This window comes from Mustela nigripes, chromosome X (genome assembly GCF_022355385.1).
Source record: "Mustela nigripes isolate SB6536 chromosome X, MUSNIG.SB6536, whole genome shotgun sequence".
Classification (NCBI taxonomy): Eukaryota; Metazoa; Chordata; class Mammalia; order Carnivora; family Mustelidae; genus Mustela; species Mustela nigripes.
In genome coordinates this window covers 12,592,380-12,617,694 of record NC_081575.1, presented here as the reverse complement: position 1 = coordinate 12,617,694, position 25,315 = coordinate 12,592,380, and the positions used below count along the sequence as shown (strand labels likewise).

The window sequence follows — 25,315 nt, the reverse complement described above, 5'->3', positions numbered from 1 at the left end:
AATGGGAAGTGGTTCTAGAAAGATGGACAGGAGCCAGATTAGGAGAGACCTTGGGTTCTTCCCTGGAGGCAAGGGAAGACTCTAAGAGGTTTTAGGCAACAGAGCAATATAGTCAGATCTGCATTTTGGAAGGATCGCTCTGGCTTTAGGAAAGGACAGGACTTGGACAAGAGTGGAAACAGCCTGATGAGCTAGGAGGCCGGCCCAGTAATGCAGATCAGGGCTGATGAGTTTCTGAAACGCAGGAACAGCTGCAGTAATTAGTGGAGGATTTAGGAGGTACAATATGTAAGACACGATGACAGACTGTGTCTGATACGAGAGACTGCACCAGTCAATAACCAATCGCTCGAGTAATGGGGTGCATGACAAGACCCTTGCTGATATGGGGAACACAGGAGAAGCAAGGGTTTTTTTTTTAAACTTTAAAAAAAAAATTTTTTTTAAGTAATCTCTACACCCAACACAGGGCTCAAACCCATGACCGTGAGATCAACAGTCACATGCTCTTCCAACTGAACCAGCCTGGCGCTCCAGAAGAAGTGGGTTTTAAGAAGGGGGACAAGAGACTGATTCCCCAATCCTGCACACATGGGGCTGGAAGGGTCAGCAGGACATCCAGGCGATGGCCATCACAGAGACATGTGGACAAGTCCAGAGGGAAAGAAGTCTGGACTGGAAATGTTGAGTCATCGGCCCCCAAACAATGGATTAAAGCAGAACAGGGACAAACATGACAAAAATGCTTAAAATGAGCCATCGTTCAGGCAGGCTGGAATATTCATAATGGAACAGAACTATGAAACAAACATTAGTAAGCTACAAAGTGGAGACGGGGGTTACATAAGAACTCTGCACTTCCTGTGCTTGATTTGCTGTGACCCTAAACCTGCTTTAGAAACGAAAGTCTAGTAACAAAAAGAGTAACTTTCACTGAGGTGTAAGACCTAGACTTTCGGGAAAGACACATTTAAAACTGGAGATTTGGGGGGAGCGCCTGGGTGGCTCAGTTAGTTAAGCCTCGGACTCTTGATTTCAGCTCAGGGTATGATCTCAGGGTCTTTGGACTGAGCCCCACGTTCGGCTCCATGCTCAGCAGGGAGTCTGCTTCTCTCCTTCTCCCTCTCTCTCTGCCCCTCCTCCCACTCTCTCTCTAAAATAAATATATAAATCTTTTTTTAAAAAAAACTAGGGATTTTTTTTTCCCTCTCATAAACAAGAGGGGGGGCACCCAGGTGACTCAGTAGGATAAGCATCTGACTCTTAATTTTGGCTCCGGTCATGATCTCAGAGTCCTGGGATCCAGCCCGAAGTCGGGCTCTATAGAGTCTACTTGGGATTCTCTCTACTTCTTCCTCTGCCCCTCTAACTTGTGTGCTCGCTCTCTCTCTCTCTATTTCTCTGTCTCTCTCTCTCTCGATCTCAAATAAAACCTTTAAAAATTTTTTTTTAATTTTCAATTTCAAGGGCGCCTGGCTGGCTCAGTCGATAGAGCATGGGACTCTTTATCTCCGGGCTGTGAGTTCAAGCCCCATGATCGGTATAGAGATTACTTAAAAATAAAATATTTGGGGCACCTGGGTGGCTCAGTGGGTTAAAGTCTCTGCCTTCAGCTCAGGTCATGATCCCAGGGTCCTGGGATCGAGCCCCACATTGGGCTCTCTGCTCGGCAGGGAACCTGCTTCCCCCACCCCCTCTGCCTGCCTCTCTGCCTACTTGTGATCTCTGTCTGTCAAATAATAAATAAAATCTTAAAATAAAATCTTTCGGGGCACCTGGGTGGCTCAGTCAGTGAAGCATCTGCCTTTGGCTCAGGCCATGATCCCGGAGTCCCAGGACCAAGACCTGCATCAGGCTCCCTGCTCAGCGGGGAGTCCACTTCTCCCTCTGCCCCGCACCCCACTTGCGTTCTCTCTCTCTCTCAAATAAATAAAATCTTAAAAAAAAAAAAATCTTTAAGTCCAATTTGAGAGGGTCATAAATCCAGAGTTAAGTGGCAGTGAGAACCAGAGCAGGGAAGAGGACTGAGTGTGAGACTCACGAATAGGTGAAAGAAAAGAGGTTAAAATTAAATCAATGAATTACTCAGATTACAAATAGACACAAATGGGGATGGCTGTCCAATCAGGACTCCCCCAGACGGCCACGTGTGTGCTACCCTCTCCCTTCATGAGAAACGTCTCGTCCTCTGCTGTACACTGAATGGTTACATCCTCCAAAACTCACGGGGAAACCCCGCCCTCAATGTGAGCGACTTAGCAGGTGAGGCACTGGGGAGGTGATTAGGTCACAAGGGCGGAGCCCTCACGAGGGGATTAGTGCCCTCATAAAAGAGACCCCAGAGAGACCCTCTCGCCCCTTCTGCCACGTAAAGGGGCAGAGAAAAGACAGCCATATATGAACCAGAAACCAGGCCCTCACCAGACACTGCAACTGCCAGCGCCCTGATCTTGGACTTCCAGCCTCCAGAACCGTAAGAAATAAACACCTGTTGTTTATGGGCGCCTGGGTGGCTCAGTGGGTTAAGCGTCTGACTTCAGCTCAGGCCATGATCCCAGAGTCCTGGGATCGAGCCCTGCACTGGGCTCTCTGTTCAGCAGGGAATCTGCTTCTCCCTCTGCCTGCTGCTCCCCCCACTTATGTGCTCTAGCACTCTCGCTCGCTCGCTCTCTCTCCCTGACAAATAAATAAATAAAATCTTTAAAAAAAAAAAAAAAAAAAAAAAACCAACCTGTTGTTTATAAGCCAGGCACGATATTCTGTTGTCACAGTCCAAACACAGTCTCTTCCTAGTGTTAATACGGGTTCCAAATGAGAACTGCTCTCTTTCTTCAAGACCTCGCCCTCCCAACACACCCTGATTAGTAGTGGATGAAGAGCTGATGTCAGGAGGACCCAAGCCCTGCCCTGGGTTCTTCAAACTAGTGTTGCCGGACAAAAGCTTGGAGGGTGCAGTTCAAGACCCACTTGTGGCCACGAGCCCTGCGGCTGGAGGAGGCTTATGTCAAAGAACAGAGCTAACGTGAGAGAGAACTGGAAGGAGACAGAGTCCCAGAAGGATGTGTAGTCTACCCTACAGCATGTACATGATGTGCATTTTACTTTATGCTAAACAGGGTACATACTTCCTACAGTTACTGTAGGAATTAAAATAAATAATGAATATAAAGGCATTCTATAAACCCTAAAATAAAATACTCAAATAATGAATCATGGCACACTACATCCAAAACCAATAAAGTACTTTAGGGTGACTAACATAACCTAATAAAAAAATAAAGAGATCGTTTTTAAATTTTACCAAGGATTCTTGGACCTAAAGGCAAGTGGGTTTAGGTAGAAAACTTGTGGGTTATCGATAAAGGCTTGCTGAGGGGGAGGCTGGCAGAAACTTGTGAGAACTCTGGACCTATTTTTAGACTGACAGCGGAGTCTGCTTCTACCCCATTCTCTTTAGGAGTGAAGCCTTTCCTTCTTTTTTTTTTTTTTAAGATTTTATTTATTTTTTATTTGACAGAGATCACAAGTAGGCAAAGAGAGAGAGGAGGAAGCAGGCTCCCCACTGAGCAGAGCGCCCGGTATGGGGCTCGATCCCAGGACCCCGGGATCATGACCTGAGCCGAAGGCAGAGGCTTTAACCCACTGAGCCACCCAGGTGCCCCAAAGCCTTTCCTTCTTCTTCAAATAGACACATTCCCAGAATCATTATTATACTTACCAGGCTTGACCCAGCTTGCCTTTTTACTTTTTTTCCTCTTAAATGAAATTGAAAGCACCCTACCTTTGCCAGCACTTCAAGCAAAATCTGCTTTATTCTGTCCTGGACTCTAGGTGGACCTGGTCTCATCATCCTTGTCTCTCTGACTTTTTCCTTAATGTCATACTCTCTGGTCTCACATAGGAAATCTCTAGATGCAAGGCCCTCGGGCTAAGCGAATGAAAGCCTGGAATACTGGCCCACCTCCCAAGCCGTCAGGGGCTGCAGAGTGAAAATCAGGATGAGGACACTATTAGAAACACAGAAGGCGGGACGCCTGGGTGGCTCAGTTGGTTAAGCGGCTGCCTTCGGCTCAGGTCATGATCCCGGCGTCCTGGGATCGAGTCCCACATCGGGCTCCTTGCTTGGCGGGGAGCCTGCTTCTCCCTCTGCCTCTGCCTGCCACTCTGTCTGCCTGTGCTTGCTTTCGCTTCTCTCTCTATGACAAATAAATAAATAAAATCTTTAAAAAAAAAAAAAGAAAGAAAGAAAGAAACACAGAAGGCCACGTGGCAGCTCTCTGGCTGAGGTAAGGCCCCGGTCTTCAGCCTGCCATTCCTCGGAGAGCAAGGCTGTCCCGCAGCTAGGTCCAAGGACAAGGAATTACACAGGAAGACAACAAAGCTGAGAGGAGAGAAAACTAGAACCAGTGCCCGCAGAATCCATAGCAAAACAAGTACAGGCAGGGTTTGGGGATATCCGTCTGCTGATAAATCAGGGATTTTATGTTAGCTAATTTTTTTTCATATTTCATTTTATTTACTGTTTATAAGTTTTATTTATTCATCTATTTTTAAGTCATCTCTTACACCCAACATGGGACTCAAATTGACGACCCTGATATCAAGAGTAACACACTCTTCTGACTGAGCCAGACACACACCCCTGTTAGCTATTTATTAAATCACTTATTGCCTATAGGGCGCCTGGGTAGCTCAGTTAAGCGTCTGCCTTCAGCTCAGGTCATGATCTTAGGGTCCTGGGATCGAGCCCAGGCTTGATCACTTCAGGCTCCACGCTCAACAGGGAATCTCTTCTCCCTCTCCCTTGGTGCTCTCTCTCTGTCGCCCTCAAATCAATTAATAAAATCTTAAAAAAAAAAAAATCAGTTTCTCCCTGTATTTGAAAAAGTGGTTTATCCCAAACACTGACACCTGTAAAAAAAAAAAAAAAAATCCTCTAAAGATAATTCTATATTCTAATTAAATCATTCTTAAGTAAAACTTCCTGATTATTTTATCATACATTCTCCTTCCTTAATTCCTTCAAAATGCTTAGTGATTTGCTCGTCACAAAAAGCCCACAAAATTAGCATTTTAAAGAAAATGCATTATCAAGGAGGAGAACTTCAGCTAGTGCTTGTATAATTACATTTACAATGTTTTTCATTATACGGTAATTTTAGAATCTTTATTTTGCTACCATGTGGATCCTCCTAGAACACATGGGCTTTGTTAAACTAATAGCTATTCTCAAATTTAATAGCCATTTGGAGCAATAAATACCTTGTAGGCCAGAGCTTTATTACCACCAAACAGCTGGGTGGCCCTCAAACAATCCCATCTGATTGGTCAGTCATGTTTTTTCAGAAAATGAAATCCTACAGTTCAGACCCTGTATTTCCATCCCTCGCGCCCATCAGATTCCGCATGCAAACCAGACGTACTGGATTTTTTGATCCCCGTTCCTGTTTACTTATCCTGAACCTAAACAGGTGCTTGCCACACTGTGTAGTTAGAGCAAATCCATAACCTCACATGAACGACTGACTACTTTCCTTAGCTTTTTTAGCAAAAAAAAAAAGTGTGTGTGTGTGTATACATACAGCACACGGAATACAGAAAATGATCCTATGTGGTGTTATACGGTGACAGATGGGAGCTATGCTTGTGGGAAGCACAGCATAGCCCAAAGAAGTGTCCAATCGCTATGCTGTGCATCTGAAACTAACATAATACTGTGTGTCAACTAGACTCAAATACAAAATTTTGTAAAGTTGTTTTTTCAAGGGACGCCTGGGTGGCTCAGTCAGTGAAGTGTTTGCCTTCGGCTCAGGTCTCGATCCCAGATCGAGCCCCATATCCGAGCCCCACATCCGAGCTCCCTGCTCAGCAAGAAAACCTGATTCTCCCTCTGTCTGCTGCTCTCCCTACTTGTGCTCTCTGACAAATAAGTAAAATCTTTTTTTTAAAAGTTGTGTTTTTTATGATTTTACTTTTAAATAATCTCTATATCCACCATGGGGTCCAGACTCACAACTCTTGAGATCGAGAGTCCGATGCTCTTCCAACTGAGCCAGCCAGGTGCCCCAAATACAGAATTTTTCAAATACACACATTCATTTATACTCAGGACCTCTCAAGGCCTTATGGTAGGAGAGAGGAGACTGGCTGGGTAACCATGGGTAAGAATATAGCTTTCTACTGAAAGCACTATTATAAGAATTATGATCATCATGAGTATTATTATGACATTGCGCTAAGTACTTTCCATACATTAGGTTCTATTTTTATCCTCGTTTCAAAACTGGAGAAATTGACGGTGGTAGGCAAGATAATGAGTCCCCAAAGATGTCCACATCTTAATCCTTGAAAATTATAAATGTTATTTTATAAGGCAAAAGGGACTTTGTAAATATGATTAAGTTAAGGATCTTGAGATGGGGAGATAATTCTGGATTATTGGGGTGGAACAATGTAATCACGAGGATCCTTATTAAACAGAGAGGGAGGGGCACCTGGGTGGCTCAGTGGGTTAAGCCACTGCCTTCGGCTCAGGTCATGATCTCCAGGTCTGCTCGGCAGGGAGCCTGCTTCCCTCTCTCTCTTCCCTCTCTCTCTCTGCCTGCCTCTCAGTCTACTTGTGATTTTTCTCTGTCAAATAAATAAATAAAATCTTTAAAAAAAAAAACAGAGAGGGAGGCAGGAGAGTCAGAGGAGTTGTGACACTAGAAGCAGAGGTCCATGATACAAGGTCATGAGCCAAGGAATATGGGCAGCCTCTAGAACCTGGAAAAGTCAAGAAAATGGATTCTCTTCTAGAACTTCCAGAAGGAATACTGCCCTGCTAATAACACACCTTTCTTCTTAGCCCAGTGAGACTTATTTTGGAATTCTGATCCCAGAACTGTTAATAGAACACATCTGTGTTGTTTTGAGTTTGTGGTTTGTAGTTGTTACAGCAGCTGTTGGGCGCTAATACACTGAGAACTTCTAGTTTGGAAGTAGCAGAATGAAGAACCCAGGTTCTCCTGACTGCAGAGCCAGACTCTTAAACAGGCTATGGCTGGAAAACAAAAAGAACATGCATTTTTTTCATTTTAGCTCTCCTTCCTCTGGAGAAACTCCTAATGGATAGAAAAGGGAGCAACAGGAAGAATTTGGAGAAGCATGGCAAAGATTGTACAAGGATCAGTTTCAAGGCTGAGAGTCTAAACCTGAAACCTACAGCAAAGGTGACAAACCTGAATGCCTACCATGTGTTAGGGGGACAATGTAAACATGTGAAGTAGGCAGGTTTAATTGAAAGACAGCCTGAATGAGGAAGCAAATGACAACTCACACTCTCCCTAGATGATGAGGAGTAATAGGAAATGGTGGGGATTCTGGTGAACTGAAAAGCATCGGGTGCTGGGAGAGGGATGGCACTCACTAGTCAGTTTTAGCTGAATGTAAGACAGAAAGGTGGGCTTTGCCAAGTCACTGATTTCTCAAAATAAGCCAGAAATCCAGATTTGCGTGAAACTTGAGGATTTTTAAAGATGGGAAACAAGTTCAAAGTTTGCTGAAACAAACTAGACACATCTTAGTGTTTCGACACATCTGTCTAAACAAAACACATCTTTGGACTACCAGTTTGCATAATGTTTCATGTATCTGAATGCAGGCCAGTATCCATACTATATAGTCTTCTGTGATCGCTGGCTAGGAGAATCTTGAGGGGACAGATCGCTGGAGAAATTTTAACTCGAACGGCCACAGGGACTTAAGATCAGGTTGCATGTATTCGAGTGTGAACATACACATAGGTATAGAAAGTCCTTTTTTTCTATATGCAGATATTTGTCTAAAGGTTTCGAGAAAATCCACTTTAAAACTAGCATTTAAATGAACCACCTGCCACCTATCATAAGGCGTTTCCAACGTACTTATACGACAGCGAAGATCACTCAAGACCACCGAGCTTTTCCATTTCTGTTTGGGGATACTATATTTCTAAATTCTTTGCTGTGCTGCTTTAAGAATCTCTAATCTGTATGGTTATATAAACATGGAAAAGCACAATTTCTATTTTTTCCACAATCAAACCCTACATTTTACAACTATAAATCGTTTTTGAGAGCCTGTCGAAAAAGTAAGGGGATGTGGGCAAAGGTCAGCCTTAATTTGTTTGTATTTTTATAAAAAGAAAAAGAAAGACGGCATAAGAGAGGAAACAGCATTGCTTTTTAAAAGCTTCTTGCAGGCTTTTTTTTTTTTTTTTTTTTTTTGGAGTGTCAACATGTGACTGCTTAAAGGCACCTCAGTAAGATGAACACGCTAACCACCTTCAACAGGACTTGGAGCCATTTCTCTAGTCACTGCACAGGGCCACTCCCCAGCCTGCCCCAGCCCTCCCCAGCCATCCCCCAGCCTGCCCCAGCCCTCTGCGACAGCTCTTACTGGTTCTTCAAGTTAATGGGCACAGAATTAACCAGCTCTTTCCTTTCCCACCTAGAGATGATTTACTCCCTTCTCAAGCCTACCCTCAAATTCTCTCGTTACATGGCCCTTACAGCAGTCAGAACGCCAGTAACAACAAAAGGCATAAACCTGATGCATCGTTTCAGTACAAGAGTCTGGAAATTAACCTAATTTAAATCCTTTGTGCGGCATCTAAGAGAGGCGGTTCATACACCTTATACGCACTTGTCAGTTACTCTAGGTATTTCTATGAAAATGTTTTCTCATTTTCTACCTCAGGGCAGAACAGTCCTGGGAGATATTCCTTCCTAGAGGTTTTGCCCTTCTTGTCTGTTCTCTTCCCCTCCCTCTCAATGGCCACAGTCATCGTGATTTCCACTGAGTGACCCGTTTAATCCTCTCTTTGGACTTTAGATCCACTGTCCCATCCTTTCAGGTGAAACCTATTCATAGCCTCCAAAATCAGCCCAGCTCCAGAGATCCCACAAGGTCAAACCATGGTGTCATCAGCAAGTTTCAAATTTTTCACTCTGGTCACGCCCACACATGTAAACAGAGCCAATATATCTTCTACTATAGTTCTAGGTCTTGAACGTAATCCAATAAATTTCATTTCAAGATATGTATTCCTAGGGGCCACTTAAAGTAATTCATTGCAGAGAAAAATGGAGGACAGAAACAATGTAAAAGAAACATATGCTCTTGCTTGAGGTCCAAACGAATGTCACCTGCGTAATAGTCCAGTATGAACACATCCTACCTTCTCTAACTAGACTCAGCGCCTTTTCACCTCAGTAGCCATGCATGGTTTCCTTGGTAACCTGTATCTTGTGTAGCACAGCAGCAGACTAGATAGGTCTATTCAGTTAGAACTCGTGTGCTGTATTTACATGTGTGCATATTAACATATGTGCATACAGACAGAACTAAGTTTGGCACTGAGAAAACATCTATGTATATAAAGGAATTAGGAACTTCCAGAAAGTTTAAGTCAGTTTCTTTTGATAACAAAAGTACCAATGTCAGTTGCACCCAATACCGCTAAGCACATACACAGGCATTTCCTGTGCACTAGAAATTGTCTGTCTAAAGTCTGAAACTATTTACTCCCAAGTACAAAATCATGCGTAGAGCTGAAGATACAATTTTGTCAATAGAAAAAGATTCACATCTTCAACTGCAATTTTTAAAATATCATTCTGTCCTAAAAGCTTTTTAATCATTCACTTACCCAGTGATATTAACTCTCATCCAGCAAAAATAAAACTCATACTGGTTTAGTTGCCTTATCTTACTTTTGATTCCAAATGTCATTTTTTTTCCCTAAGGCTGATTTTTACTTTGTTTTTGTATGTTGCCTCGGTTTTTTTTAAATGAGCAAGTGTTACATTTTAAATGGTAACATCAATAATGTTAAGTTTTCAAAGAAAAAGAGTGGCATTTAAAAGATGACCAGTTATTAAGTTAGCCAATGTTCTTTCACATTTCCCAAAAATACATCTAAATATCACTTTAGAAATTTGCTGGGAATTTAGCATACAAGTGAACCAACGAAGGGAAAAAAAATAATTACAAAAGAGTTTGAAACCTCTCTGAAAGAAGAGGTTTCTAAATCCTAATCTACAACAAAAAGCAAGTCACTTTTTTTCCCTTAAAAAAAAAAAAAGTTGTCAACAGGCTAGAATCCTGCATCTTTAAAGTTGGAATCTGGAGAACAGATGAAATCTGAAATATCTCAAATCATTAGACTTAAAATTTTTCACTTGAACGGTAAGTAATACCCATGAATGCCTTTTCAGATGCTGATGAAGTCGGCTCCAGACCTGTCCATGAAAACATCCTCGCCTTGACCACAGTGAAAGAGAGATGAATCCTTTTGTTAGCTATTATTTTAACTAGCGATTTAAAGCTAGTCTGCCCAACGATTCAAAACTGTTCATATGGTCTGACACAAATAACCTCACTAATGAGGCTTCTTCACCAACTGAATCACATTCAGGTTTCTGAAATCACGTTCAACCTCCTGGACTCCCTCACATTTCCCTGTCAATATCACAGTAATCACATCAAGGCAATTCATGCAAATACACATCTCCATTCTCTCCATCTGTCCTTAAAAGCCCCATTCAGCCTCAGTCTGTGCTATAGCACCATGCTGCAGCATCCCTGCACTTGAACTTGGGAATACAGGCTTTCCAGGACTGCAGGCAGAGCCCTTACCGCATTCCTTCTGAACCTCATCTTGCCTCTCGGGGGAGTTGCTTCTGCCATCTCGCCTATACACAAGAACACTCTTCTTTTCCAATTGTCAATGCAACATTGATGAAATATGAGCTGCTTCTGGGGTAGTGTTTAAAAGCGGCAGCCAAAAATCTCTGTCACACAAAGCTACCGTGGCTGCTTCCATTACCGTGGTGGCGGTGGCGGCTTGCAGAAACCCCACTACCCCTGATAAGTCAGCTGACAGAGCCTTCCCGGCTGCTCATTGTAATTCACAGGGGACACATTCCCCCAATTACTTAGCCAGATTGAGCCTCATGGATTAGCTCGGGAGGATCAGGCATGTCCTAAGAGTGGAGGAAGGAAAAAAAAAAAAAAAAAAAAACCACACTCTCCTCCTAGGGGCTTGCTGGGACTGGCTTTCTCCTCTGCGCAGTTTGCTTTTTAAGGTGGAATGCTAAGAATCTTTGTGAAGGTAGTATTAACTGATATCACTATTCCTGTCCTACAATACCCGGCCCTATAACTTAAAATACACTTCAGGATTTGGGTTTTTTTAATATTATTATTAAATTCTATTCGGAGTTTAAGCCTTGTGAAAAGTCAACAGTTTATGAAATTTTGATAATAATCCAGAAAGAACACACCAACTTTTTCCTGGGGTACCTGGGTGGCTCAGTCTGTTGAGCCACAAGCTCTTGGTTTCAGCTCAGGTTATGATCTCAGGGTCCAGGGTCCTGGGATTGAGCCCCATTTGGGCTCAGGCTCAGCACAGAGTCTGCTTCATCCGAAGATTTTGCTCTCTCTCCCTCTCCCCCTCCCCCTGCTCATGCTAGCTCACTCTCTCTCAAATAAACAAAAGCTCTTTTTTAAAAATTATTTATTTATTTGAGAGAGAGAGAGAGGGAGACAGTGAGAGAGGGGACACAAGCAGGGAGAAGGAGAGAGGGGGAAGCAGGCTCCCTGCCAAGCGGGGAGCCCGATGTGGACTCGATCCCAGGACCCTGGAATCATGACCTGAGCCAAAGGCAGACGCTTAACGACTGAGCCCCCAGGCAATAAAAGCTCTGTTTAAACAATTTTGTTTCCAATCATTAATTATGAAGTATACCCTAACTGCATAGTTTATTTTGGAATTTACAAATTAAGGTCTTTAAGTTGAGTTGTATAATTATTTCAAAGATACTTGTTCAAAGTAATATGCCGAAGACAGTTACAGCTATCTATACAGGGACAATCTGGACCAGAAATCCTTTCTGAATGCAACTCTTGCTCTTGAAATTAGCTTGCATTCAGTATTTATCTTTAATGCAAACTGTGCCCACCGGCTAGTTATAGTAGAGATGTAATTAATGTATTCTTGAGCACGGGCATAGAAACTATACCACGAATAGAAACATTTAACCTGTTAAAAGGAAACAGCGCTAATCTACGTGTCACCCTCACCAGTGCGTCCATCTTGCCTCGCACCAGCAGTCTGGCAGTTAAGAGAATGAGGGGACCCTGAGTGCCAAGCTCTGGGCTGAATATGGTCCACGAAAGACCATCCCTAGGGAAACAGAAAGGGGACCTTCGCCTCCCAAGAAACAAATCACTATTACTCTGTTGACCCTCAACTAACAGGATCAAGACCAAATCTTATCTTTCTCTTTTAGAAGAAAAACAAGGCTGTTCCAAGTGGCCTATTTGATTAATAGAAATAAAACCTTAACAAGAAATGAATGCCATGTGGCCAATGGTCACTCAATAAAAATTAATTTAATCAAGCAGAGAGTTTGGGCCAAAAGAAAAAAGCTGGACTGTGTAATAAAAAAAGTTTTATTATAACAAGTGTTTTATTTAGTATAAAAGAATCGTGAACCAAAATCTCAACAAGCCCAAGGATGGATGTTAAAAGGCCAGAGCGAGGTAAATAAATAGCTTTTACTTAACTTTGCCCCATTGACACAGCTCAACAGTGTACGCTTGGCAGACGCACTCTCTCCAAAGGAATTTTACCTTTTTCTAAAAAAACACTGAATGTATTTGTTTACCCACAAGTCATCTGGAAAACAATCGAAAGCAACAGGTGGAAAGAGCACCAAATGAAGTTCGTGAAAATTCAGTTCTTGCTTCGCCACGTTTTGCTCTGTCATCACCAAACCCTCCCCTAAGTGTGTATATTAATGTCGTTCCCTCATCTACAGGACAATTACAATACCAGTGTGAAAGGCAACGATATGTTCCAGGAAGTCAAGGTTTTGCTATTTTATTTTAGTAACCTGCGTGCATTTCCTGTTAACTCTTCTCCCCACTGCTTACCGTTACACGCTTCTGCTAGAGAAACAAATGAAAAAACCACTTTGATTTGCTCAAGATGAAGAACAATTTGGGCTGGGTATGAAGAGTAATGATCGCATCCGTCGTACCCTGTGAGCGTATTTCTTAGGCTCAGCAGCTGGGTTAGTGGAGCAAATAGAACACTGGCAAAAAGATTTTTGTCTTGCTTTCACGACCAAATCAACTGCCTCGGGAGAGAGTGGCCTCCCATGTCGGTCAAGGAGACAGAATTTCTGATGATTGATGATGTTGGATTCTCAAAGGAAAAAAATATATGGATTCCCAGCTACTCTGGTCTGATGGAGGAAGTCAGCCACGTGGTACTCCCGCCTTCCCGCCAGCTCAGTCATCTCCGGGTTCCCCGCCTCCCTCTTCTATGAACAAGTGTCAGACAAAGCCCCCATAACCCAGCTGAGCCGGACACCGTGAAAGATTATCTTGGCTGTGCACAGGATTGCAGCTCTCGTATTTTCCTCGTAGGGACACTGTTTTCTCTGTCTGGGTCTTGGGAAGCTGGCGGCTAGATTCGGAAAGGGAGCTAAGTCATATTAGAGTTGAGTCACTTCCCTACTCTATCCCAGAGAGGGAAACGGTGAGAAAGACGCACATCAAAATGTTAAAAGGTGTTTATTTGTGGATGGATGAATTATGACTGCTACTTTAAACTTTCTTCTTTATGCTTTTCCATATACAGTGAGTATACAACAGAGCTATTTCCATTAAAAAAAAAAAACAAAACTCCCATAAAAACTCACCTTGCTCTGAAAGGCACAGAGAGCCAGGAGTCTCTTCTCACTCATAACTTGAACCACTAACTCTACTTATTCTTTCCCATTAGGTTTGATTTCGGATGAGCTGTTTAGCTTAATCCCCCCTACCAACCCTTCGGCGTACTTTCCGATCTCACCATCCTATCTTTTTTTACTGTTTCATTGTATACTTTTATTGTCCTCATTGCCCAATACCAAAATATTCTGTACTCCCACAAACAGAAAGCACTGTGTAAAACAAAAATAAAAAGCTGCTGAAGAGTGCATTGGTACTTACTGAGATTTTCTGGAGAGAAATTTTGAGGGAAGACCATGTATCCAGTCTTCGATCAAGTATAATGGTAAACCGAGAGTCAGATCCATTTTGCCTGCAAGATACGAGGAAATAATGGTCTTAGTAACTACCCAAATTTGCTAGGTTGTGCCCTTAATTCTGACTGTTTCATTACATTTGATGTCTTTTTTTTTTTTTTAAGATTTTGTTTATTTATTTGACAGAGAGAGAGATCACAAGTAGGCAGAGAGGCAGGCAGAGGGGGAAGGAGAAGCAGGCTCCCCGCTGAGCAGAGAGCACGATGAGATCATGACCTGAGCCAAAGGCAGAGTCTTAACCAACTGAGCCACCCAGGCGCCCCTACATCTGATGTCTTAACTAAAGATAAATTTGGATTGGGAAAGCTATCAAAAAGTGCTATGCTGGAAAACCAATTTAATTCCATGTTCTACTACTCAATATTTAAAATTTCTTTTTGGCACTAATATCATTCTTTTAAATAGTCAAGTGATAGCATAATGCAGCTAGGTCACTAAAATGAATGTGACATCCTGCAATCTTGGGTAGGAGAACACCTTACAGACAGCTGCCCTTTATCACATCAGATTTACCTTTCCGTGGCAACCCATCACGAGCCAGTGAGCCACCCATCCATTCATTCACTCAGAAAAACACCATTAAATATAGGTTTCTATCTCGTCTGCTCCTTGAGAAGGCAGTTTAATGAATAATAAAGCTTTTATTTGCCCTAAGAAGATCTAAAAGACTTTCAAGCTTTAAGGGATGCACTACAAATTCAGTTTCTGTGATAGGACTTCTGTTCACGCAACTCCATATTTTTACCGTTGTAGATTTGTGGCCTCTCAGTCTTCAGGGTTAATAAATAGAAAATGCTTCCTTTAAAAACTTTTGTATTCAACCTATAAGCACCTGGGTGGCTCAGTCAGTTAAGCGTCTGCCTTTGGCTCAGGTCATGGTCTCCCGGTCCTGGGACAGAGCCTCAGGAGCCCGCTTCTCCCTCTGCCTCTGCCCTTCCCCTCTGCTCGTGTTCTCTCTCCCTCTCTTTCTCTCTCTCTCTCTCTCTCTCTCTCTCTGTGTCCCCCAAATAAATAAATCTTTTTTAAAAATTAAATAAAAATTTTGTTTCAACCTAAATAAAATCAAGGAAGCTTTTGAAACTTACCTTTTAAAGCATTCTAGTCTCAGATGACTTCTAATATCAAAAAGATCCTCCTAATAAATTGTAATATCACTTTTGAGTCTACTTAACATTTGATCTTCATATTTTACCCATGGAAGAAGAGCTACCCTCACTCTGGGCTAGTATGATTTCCTTTTAGACAAATCAAAGGCTTGAAGTATGATCATCATTTTCAACCTATGTTTTTCTTCATGAAGACAAATATCTCCAGACTCTCGATTTTGTTTTCATAGATCCTCAGTATAATTTTTATAGCAATTTAGGTAGCTGTTGGTTTCCCCTTCTAAGTTTTATTTCTTATCTGCTCTGACAGTGAGTCTTGTAATCATAATAATAATAACAGTCACATTAAAAAGCTCTTTTCCTGTTATTACATTCAAATGGGTCTCTAACACATACCAAACTGAAAGAAATGTAATGAAATACTATACCTGGCAAGAGAGGTCAAGTAAGTCAGCACTTTTGCTATCACTTCTTCTGGTATACATCTGAAATTACAATTTTCTGGGAAAGTAATGATCCAATCATTTTCCTTTCCACGGCCACCTAAAACCATTTAAAAAAAAATCAAACAAATTAACAATTCATGTAACAGCAATGCAAGTAAGAGGATTTGAGAGGACAGTTTAGGGGCAATGTAACTTTTATAAGGATAATGGTCTCCACATAAATCAAAATGGCACCATGCCCTTAAGTTAAAAAAAAAAAAAAAAGGTAGCCAAGGGGCGCCTAGGTGCTTCAGTCAGTAAAGTGTCTGACTCTTGACCTCAAGGTCTTGAGTTCAAGCCCCACACTGGGCATGGAGCTTACTTAAAAAAAAGAAGAAAGTAGTCGAGTAGTGTCTAAATGAAAACAGAATTTAAGAAAGAGAAAAAAGAGAGAGAGGGAGAGAAGGCAAACTGAGTGATTATACTCAGAAGAAATTTTCATGGAATTCATATAATTAAAAACACAGCTCACCCTTCATGCTGGACAACCAAGGGTACGGGGAAATAATGGTTTCTACACCAATGCTATGGGCCTCAGTTCAGACTGGGCAACTTGATATAATCAACCATTTACATCTATGATCAGCCTGAGGGAATACAGATATAAACTACAGGAAATAATTGCTGTTCTAGTGAATTTGTAGAAGAAACAACATAAGCTTTAACAGCAACAACAGTATAGGGCTCTTACTAATGCAAAGAAACAAGACCATGAATTCTCTATGGGCTAAAATTCAATGTGCAGATAATCACGTCAAAAAATGGGCAGAAGACATGAACAGACACTTTTCCAAAGAAGACATACAAACGGCTAACAGACACATGAAAAAATGTTCATCATCATTAGCCAACAGGGAGATTCAAATCAAAACCACATTGAGATACCACCTTACATCAGTCAGAATGGCCAAAATCAACAAGACAGCAAACAACAAGTGTTGGAGAGGATGTGGAGAAAGGGGAACCCTCTTACACCATTGGTGGGAATGCAAGTTGGTGCAGCTACTTTGGAGAACAGTGTGGAGATTCCTCAAGAAATTAAAAATAGAGCTTCCCTATGACCCTGCAATTGCACTACTGGGTATTAACCCCAAAAGATACAGATGTAGTGAAAAGAAGAGCCATCTGTACCCCAATATTCATAGCAGCAATAGCCATGGTCCCAAACTGTGGAAAGAACCAAGATGCCCTTCAACGGATGAATGGATAAAGATGATGTGGTCCATATACACTATGGAGTATTATGCCTCCATCAGAAAGGATGAATACTGAACTTTTCTATCAGCATGGACGGGACTGGAAGAGATTATGCTGAGTGAAATAAGTCAAGCAGAGAGAGTCAATTATCATACAGTTTCGCTTATTTGTGGAGCATAAGGAATAACACGAAGGACATGGGGAGATGGAGAGGAAAAGGGAGTTGGGGGGAAATGGAGGGGGAGATGAACCATGAGAGACTATGGACTCTGAGAAACAAACTGAGGTTTTGGAGGGGCAGGAATGGGAGGTTGAGTGAGCCTGGTGGTGGGTATTGTGGAGGACACGTATTGCATGGAGCACTGAGTGTGGTGCATAAACAATGGATTCTGGGACACTGAAAAGAAATGTAAAAAATAAATTAAAAATTTTTTAAAATTCAGTCTGTACCTACTCGAGAGCCCTCTACAAAGCATGGAGGATAAGGAACATTGAGAGTGAAAGCCACCTAAGTACAGGGATGAGCCTTACATGCATTCAAGGCCCCACCCTACAGCTGGTCCAGCAACTGGACAGAGTAGACAGTAAATATTTAGTGCTAAATGGAAGTAGAAGGATCATTTAATGAGGAAAGTTACAGGGTGGTCTTTGAATTTAGCTTGGCACTAGAAATTCTGTGGTCCATATATACACTGGAGTATTACTCAACCATCAGAAAGGATGAATACCCAGCTTTTGCATCAGCATGGATTGGACCAGAGATGATGCTGAGCAAACTAAGTCACACAGAGAAAGTCAGTTATCATACGGTTTCACTTACTTGTGGAAGATAAGGAATAGCATGGAGGACGTTAGAAAGAAATGATAAGCGAATTGGAAATCAGAGGGGGAGAGGAGAGAGACTGTGGACTCTGAGAAACAAACTGAGGGTTTCAGTGGGGAGGGGTAAGGGGTTGGGTGAGCCTGGTGGTGGGTATCAAGGAGGGCACGGATTGCACGGAGCACTGGGTGTGCTGCATAAACAATGAATCTTGGAACACTGCATCAAAAGCTAATGATGTATTTTGTGTGACTAACATAACACGATAAAATAAATAACCAAACAAACAAATAAATAAATAAATATGTAAGGTTATAAAAAAATTCAATGTGCAATAAAAATATGTAAATGGCAGGGCACCTGGCTGGATCAGTTGGAAGAGCATGAGACTTTTTTTTTTTTTAAGATTTTATTTATTTATTTATTTGACAGACAGAGATCACAAGTAGGCAGAGAGGCAGGCAGAGAGAGAGGGAAGCAGACTCCCTGCTGAGCAGAGAGCCTGATGCGGGGCTCGATCCCAGGATCCTGAGACCATGATCTGAGCTGAAGGCACAGGCTTAACCCACTGAGCCACCCAGGCGCCCCAAGCGTGACTCTTGATCTTAAGATTGTGAGTTCAAGCTCCATGTTGGGTATAAAGGTTACTAAAAAAAAAATTTTAACTTCAAAAAATAAGACAATGGCAAAGGAGATAAAGTGGACTGATAAAAATACTTAACCCCAAAGAAAGCAAAAATGGAGGGGAACAAAACAAAGAACTAAAGGGGTAAATAGAAAACAAATAGCAAGATGGTAGATTTAAACCCACTCATATGAAAAATCATATTAAATGTAAATAATCTTGACATCCCAATTAGTTAGAGATGATCAATTTGAATTAAAAAAAACTGAGATCCAACTATAAACTGTCTATAAGAAACACACTTTAACTTTTAATGTAATCTTATTTATTTATTAAGATTTTATTTATTTATTTGACAGAGAGGGAAAGATCACAAGTAGGCAGAGAGGCAGGCAGAGAGAGAGGAGGAAGCAGGCTCCCTACTGAGCAGAGAGCCCGATGGGGGGCTCGATCCCAGGACTCTGGAATCATGACCTGAGCCGAAGGCAGAGGCTTAACCCAGTGAGCAGCCCAGGCGCCCCTTATTTTTATTTTTTTAAGTAAGTTCTACATTCTATATGGGACTTCAACTCGGAAGCCCAAAATCAAGAGTTGCATGCTCTACCAACTGAGCCAGCCAGCCACCCCAGAAACACAATTTAAATAGGAAGCACAAATGCATTAAAAGGAAAAGGACAGAAAAAGATATACCATGCTAGAATTAGTCAAAAGGAAGTTGTCTAATTTTAGACAAAATAGATTTCAGAGTCAGAAATATTACTACATACTAAGAAAATCATTTGATTATCAAACTGTAGTAAATTCATCAAGAGAATATAACAATCCTAAATGCTTATGTACCTGATAGCAGCTTTAAAATACATGAAACAAAAAATGGTAGAAGTGCAAGGAGAAACAGTCCAATCCACAACTTCAGTCAAAAATTTTTACCACTGGGGCGCCTGGGTGGCACAGTCAGTTAAGCATTTGACTCTTGGTTTTGGCTCAGGTCACAATCTCAGGGTACTGGGATCTAGCCTTAAGTCAGGCTCTGAGCTCAGTGAGAACTCTGCTTGAGATTCTCGTGCACTCTCAATCTCTCCCTCTGCCCCTCCCCCCACTCATGTACATGCTCGCTCTCTCTCTCTAAAATAAATAAATCGGGGGAACCTGTGTGGCTCAGTCAGTTAGGGAGTTGCCTTCAGCTCAAGTCATGATGCCAGGGTCCTGGGATTGAGCCCCGCATCAGGCTCCCTGCTCAGTGGAGAGCCTGTTTCTCCCTCTCCCTCTGCCTACTGCTCCCCTACTTGTGCTCTGTGTGTGTGTGTGTGTATGTGTGTCAAATAAATAAAATCTTTTAAAAAATAAATAAAAGGGGCACCTAGGTGGATTAAGCCTCTGCCTTTGGCTCAGGTCATGATCTCAGGGTCCTGGTATCAAGCTCTGCATCAGGCTCTCTGCTCAGCAGGGAGCCTGCTTCCCACTCTTTCTCTGCCTGCCTCTCTGCCTACTTGTGATCTCTGTCTGTCCAATAAATAAATAAAGTCTTTTAAAAATAAATAAATAAATCTTTTAAAGAGATTTTAATAAAAATAAAAACTAAATTTTACCACCCCTCTCTCAATAATTGATAGAACAAGGAGGCAGGAAATCTGCAAGGATACAGTACACCTGAGCAACAATTGTAACCAACATGACCTAATTGACACTAACAGAAGATTCCATCCAACAAAAGCAGAATACACATTCTTTCTTGGTGCACTTGGAAAAAAAAACAAATTCATTCACTGCCTTAATCTTTACCAAGAGAAACGTGACGGGGAGTCCCCATTCCCAAGTCATCTTCTTGATTCAAACTATTACATCAAATGATAAATCTTCTAAGCTTAGAGAACAGGATGAAGATTATCCTGAACAATGACAGCGTCTACCCAAGAGTTTCAAAGGAACTCGAAGGAGAAACTGTACAACTCTAAACCAAGACATACAGCAAAACATTAAACAAAGGGCTTCTATAGGTAGAATATGGCAGAGAACCAGTCATATGAATGTTACATAACAAGGGCAGTAGAGTGTGTGACTCTTAATCTTGAGATCATGAGCTTGTTGGGTATAGAGTTTACTTAAGATAAAGACATAAAAAACAAATAAACAATATATAACATAAAACTTAACATATGTATATTATATTTAATATAACAGACTTTCCCAAGCAAGCTGGTAAGCACTCCAGTTAAAGACAGAACCAACTAGCACTTAGGAAAGCTTTATCTGTCAAAGGAAAGAATGCATATAGGTTCTTATAGGGGTAGATGATCATGGATGAATCTATAAACTCTTATTACCACTGAGTACCTACAAGTGCCCTGCTAGGTAGTAAATGTGTGAGAAAAGAATGAGAGGGGCTTATATTCCAAATTGGAAGGTTTTAATTATTTTTCCACCGGAAACCCTTTCTTCACAAGAACCAATATGCTGAAGCATTTTGAAAATGATAACCAGAATCTTGGGGAAAAAAATAAATAAATAAAGGGGGGGTGCCTGGGTGGCTCAACCATTAAGCGTCTGCCTTCGGCTCAGGTCATGATCAAGTTCCACATCGAGCTCCCTGCTCGGCGGGAAGCCTGCTTCTCCCTCTCCCATTCTCCCTGCTTGTGTTCCCTCTCTCGCTGTGCCTCTCTCTGTCAAATAAATAAAAATCTTTAAAAAAGAAAAAAAAAAAAAAAGAAAAGAATTACCAAAAGGAGATAAAGAAACTGTGGCAGAGGTCTGGATGGGGGGACAAGGCTTGAGGGTTGTTCTGTATGGAACACAGGTGGGGATTTGAGGAAATCTCAAGAGTGACAACATGTCACACATTGATAGCACTTATAAGAATAAAACATAAAGCTACATTAATTAAGTCACCACTAATTCACAATTACTGTTCATTATAATCATTAAAGCAGAGGCCAGACTGAAGTGTCCAATTAGGATCATCTATAAAGTAAATGCTTGTTTAGTAAACTGAGCATGCTGATACCACTTCAGGCGCAACAATTAAACTACATAAAAGGAGTGAGATCTGTTCTTCTCCTCTCAACTCCGAAGAATCATTCATTTTCATGCAGACAATGCAAACTCGTAAATTTCTTGTATCTGTTTGGTATAATAATGTTTAACGCTATAGTTCAAATTAATACCTGAAAGTCATTTGCTTGTCTTGAAGCAAAACTTTCCCTAGATTTCTGAATGAGTCCGAAAGAGAAGGAGGGTTTACCAGTTATCTCTCTAAGAAAAAGGAATGCTATTGAGCCGTCCCTCAGTGGATGAATGTAGTAGATACATGCAAGGGAATAGTATTAAGTCTTAAAAAGGGAGGAAATTCTGACATATACTGACCTATATAGCTTGGGTGGACCCTTCTAAGTGAAATAAGCCAGTTACAAAAAGACATGTGTGTGTGTGGCTACTTATATCATAAAGCCCACACTCATTTTGCTAAGAGGGTCATATATTTATCTGGTCGGAATACATGAAAAGTCTACTTACCAGACAAGAAGGCGATATCTTGCATTAAGAAATGACTGATGTCCTTTGCACAGAGAAGCAGCTCAGTTTCTATGACAAACGAGAAAGGGACAGAGGTGACATGCACGTTAGAGCACAGCTAGAAACAGCCACATGATTTCTCATGATGCTAAAAGGCACCCTGGGGGGCCGCAGACGCACTGCTCATCTCTTTCCTCCTCCCAACTACACGGCAAGCAAATCGCACCCTTGAAAATATCACTGGGTAAGTAGGACCAGTGTCCATGTTCTCTGAACTTGAAGGTAGAACATAAACTACTCTCACTCCCCGGAAAGCCAGGGACAAAGGTCCCACTTCCATAGGACATCCAGATTTATTTAAAGGGTATACTGTCACATAGAGACGTGGTGGCAGACTGTCTGCTACTTCTGATAATGCCTTTCATTCTACAAAGTTTATGATCAATTACAAAGCACTTCTCAGATCTTTTATATTATTGGATCCTTAAAATATCCCTGAAGAAGTTATTCTTATCCCGTCTTGGAAGTCAGGAGGAGAGTCAGAGAGAGTACAGTGGAGTGGTTAAGCGTGTTGCTTTGGAGGCAGACAGACACAGGTCCAAATCTCAGCCTGTTGCATTTACTGGCCATACAAACACGCCCGTGCCCTATAAACTGGGCACGATAATATCTACCTCACAGGGCTCTGTGCCAACTAACTGCAAAAGAATCGGCACACTAGTTGGTGTTCAGTCGACGGTAATGGACGAACTTGGCGTTGATTATCATGGGCAGAATAACGTCCACGCGCTGCTCGGTAAGTTTTAGTTGCCCCAGATCGCAAGTGCTGATCTGTAATGTTCCATTCCGGTGAACTCTACAGGGGCTGAAAATCAAAGTCTACTACCTGCCTCTGGTCGATGAGCAAGGATAACTTTTTAAAGAAAATGGGTCATTAAACAAGGCTATTTTGGATTGCTGGTTTTAATGCCTGTGGTTCCGCATCTCTTAGAGAAGCCGTATTTTCCACCGCTCTCTGACCCAAAGGGCCTTCAGAGGCCTAGCATCAGGTGGTGTCAGGCCGATGGCACATTACCCTCCTTAGTGCTTCTCAAATCATGCCAGATGGATGCTGCTTACCAGAAATAATCCTGCTCAAGGGCATGAGATAAACAAGTTCTCCGGGAGTCCACAGTAGACAGAGGAATGGGTTCCTGTTACAGAATGACGTGTCCCTCACCTAAATACTGATTTGAAAGGTAAAAACATTAAGTGACAGGGCGCTTCGGTGGCTCAGTGGGTTAAATAAAGTCTCTGCCTTCAGCTCAGGCCAGGATCCCAGGGTCCTGAGATCTGCCCCACATGGGGCTCTCTGCTCAGGAGGGAGCCTGCTTCCTCTTCTCTCTCTGCCTGCCCCTCTGCCTGCATGTGATCTGTCTGTTAAGTAAATAAATAAAATCATAAAAAAAATTAAGTGACATGTTTATTTTCCTAAGACACATGCCATTAAAAATCTGCAACTTGTCCGGACATAAAAATCAATTCCTAAAACTTGTCTTGTAGAGGCGCCTGGGTGGCTCAGTGAGTTAAAGCGTCTGTCTTCAGCTCTGGTCATGATCCTGGGGTCCTGGGATCGAGCCCCACATCAGGCTCCCTGCTCAGTGGAGAGTCTGCTTCTCCCTCGTCTCATTGTATTCTCTCTGTGTGTCAAATAAATAAAATCTTTAAAATAAAATAAAACTTTCTTGTAAGTGACAAGAAAGAGTAGACTCCTGACATTTGTGTTCACCTTTCTGGGCCTCCACGTCCACACTGCGGAACAGTTATTTTTTTAAACCCTGCAGGTCTCCTCAGCTAAAAGAATGGGTTTGTGGAAGCCACAAACGTGGGTCCCACACGGACACGCTTAGGTGTGGAGACGTGGAGAAGGGGTGAGAACGGGGATAATGCAGAGGTCTAGAAGTCTCTCTGCTCTTAGAGGCCTGCAAAAATGGCAATGCCCCGCGTGTGTCGCATCGCTTCCATGACACGGCATTAGACATTAAAACATTCCTAAATAATAAGACCGAAATTTCTCCCCTGTACTGATCAGAAGGAAGCTCTCTCGAGATCAAGCAGTGAGGCCTACGTCAGAGGGCCCGTCTGGAAGAACTAACATCTGCAGCTTGACGCCCTCCCATTACCACTGGGGCTCGCGCATGACCACAGAGAGCGTGTCCTCCTGCCGTCCAATTCTTTAATCCAGTCATGTAGTAAGAGGCACCAGCACATAAAAATAAAAGGCCAAGGGCTGCAAGTGGAAGGACCTGGGCCTAGAGCCGACTCTGTGACCCTGAGCAAGACGCGCCCCACTGCATGCCTCACTGTCCCCCGTTCCAGAAGTGACTGTGATAATGGCAAATGCCTTCTCGGGCCCCTCACATTCTAGGAGATTCAAGAGCAGGTAACATCCAGAGTTATAAGGAAAACATACTGATGTTTCCATAGTAAAAGATCTCCCACGACTGTGCCAGAAAAGTCACACTTCCCTACTAATGAGAACGGAAGAGATGGTGGCTGAGAGAGGAGAGGTGGCTGCTTGCAGGAACGATCGAGTTCTGGACGGGAAGCGGACTGAAGGGCGGGCACACAGCGGAGGCAGAAGACACAGGGCTACCAGCGCGTAGCCGCAAACACAAGAGATGGTTGCTGAGAACAGAGAGAGAGAGAAGGGACTTTGGGGAGAAAGCGGACGCTGACCTTCTGGAATTTCCACACACATTTCCTCCTGAAATTTAAAAAAAAAAAAAAAAGTGAGAACAAATAGGATCTGTAACGTTCCTCTAGCTGACCCTTTCAACTCTTTTACTCTGGGCATGAGAAATGAACAGCCTAGGTCGTGAAAATGGAATCAAGTTCACATTACAGCATGTTCCTAGGGGACCAGGTTCACATTGGACAAGAGGCCCATGTGGAAGTCAAAGGGATATGCGTTCTCACTTCGGACTAGTTGCTCAGCTGAGAAAGAGCTGACTGGGAAGCCAAAAAGAGGGCAGAGACTCAACAGTCATCTGACAAACACCCTAACCGCCCCCCCGCCCCCGATGGAGGAGCTCTTCAGCTCTGCGGCAGAACCCCGCACCTGCACAGGCGAGCACGATCAAGTACAAGCTGCAAACAAAAGACAAGGGCTTTGCCGACTCATTTAATCCACACGTATGATTGGGAAGCAAAAGAGACCAGCTTTCACTGCCTTGACCATCAATCACAAACTCATCAGTAATATTTCTTCTTTTTTTTTTTTTTAAGATTTTATTCATGTATTTGACAGAGAGAGATCACAGGTAGGCAGAGAGGCAGGCAGGCAGAGAGGGAGAAGCAGGCTCCCCGCTGAGCAGACAGCCCGAAGCGGGGCTCGATCCCAGGACCCTGGGATCATGACCTGAGCCGAAGGCAGAGGCTTAACCCACTGAGCCACCCAGGCGCCCCTAATA

General features: G+C 42.5%; 1 protein-coding gene across 1 annotated transcript in view; it reads right to left on the bottom strand.

The window, feature by feature from the left end:
- The window catches only part of MCF2 (MCF.2 cell line derived transforming sequence), a 59,692-nt gene extending 37,789 nt beyond the window's left edge, over nucleotides 1-21,903 (bottom strand). The window contains exons 1-3 of the mRNA XM_059386041.1: nucleotides 21,864-21,903; nucleotides 15,655-15,769; nucleotides 14,026-14,116 (exon numbers count right to left, since the gene is read on the bottom strand). Of these exons, the coding sequence (XP_059242024.1) occupies nucleotides 14,026-14,116; nucleotides 15,655-15,769; nucleotides 21,864-21,888 (231 nt within the window). The 5' untranslated portion in view covers nucleotides 21,889-21,903. The remainder of the gene's footprint in view (nucleotides 1-14,025; nucleotides 14,117-15,654; nucleotides 15,770-21,863) is intronic.
- Nucleotides 21,904-25,315: the final 3,412 nt, after the last annotated feature.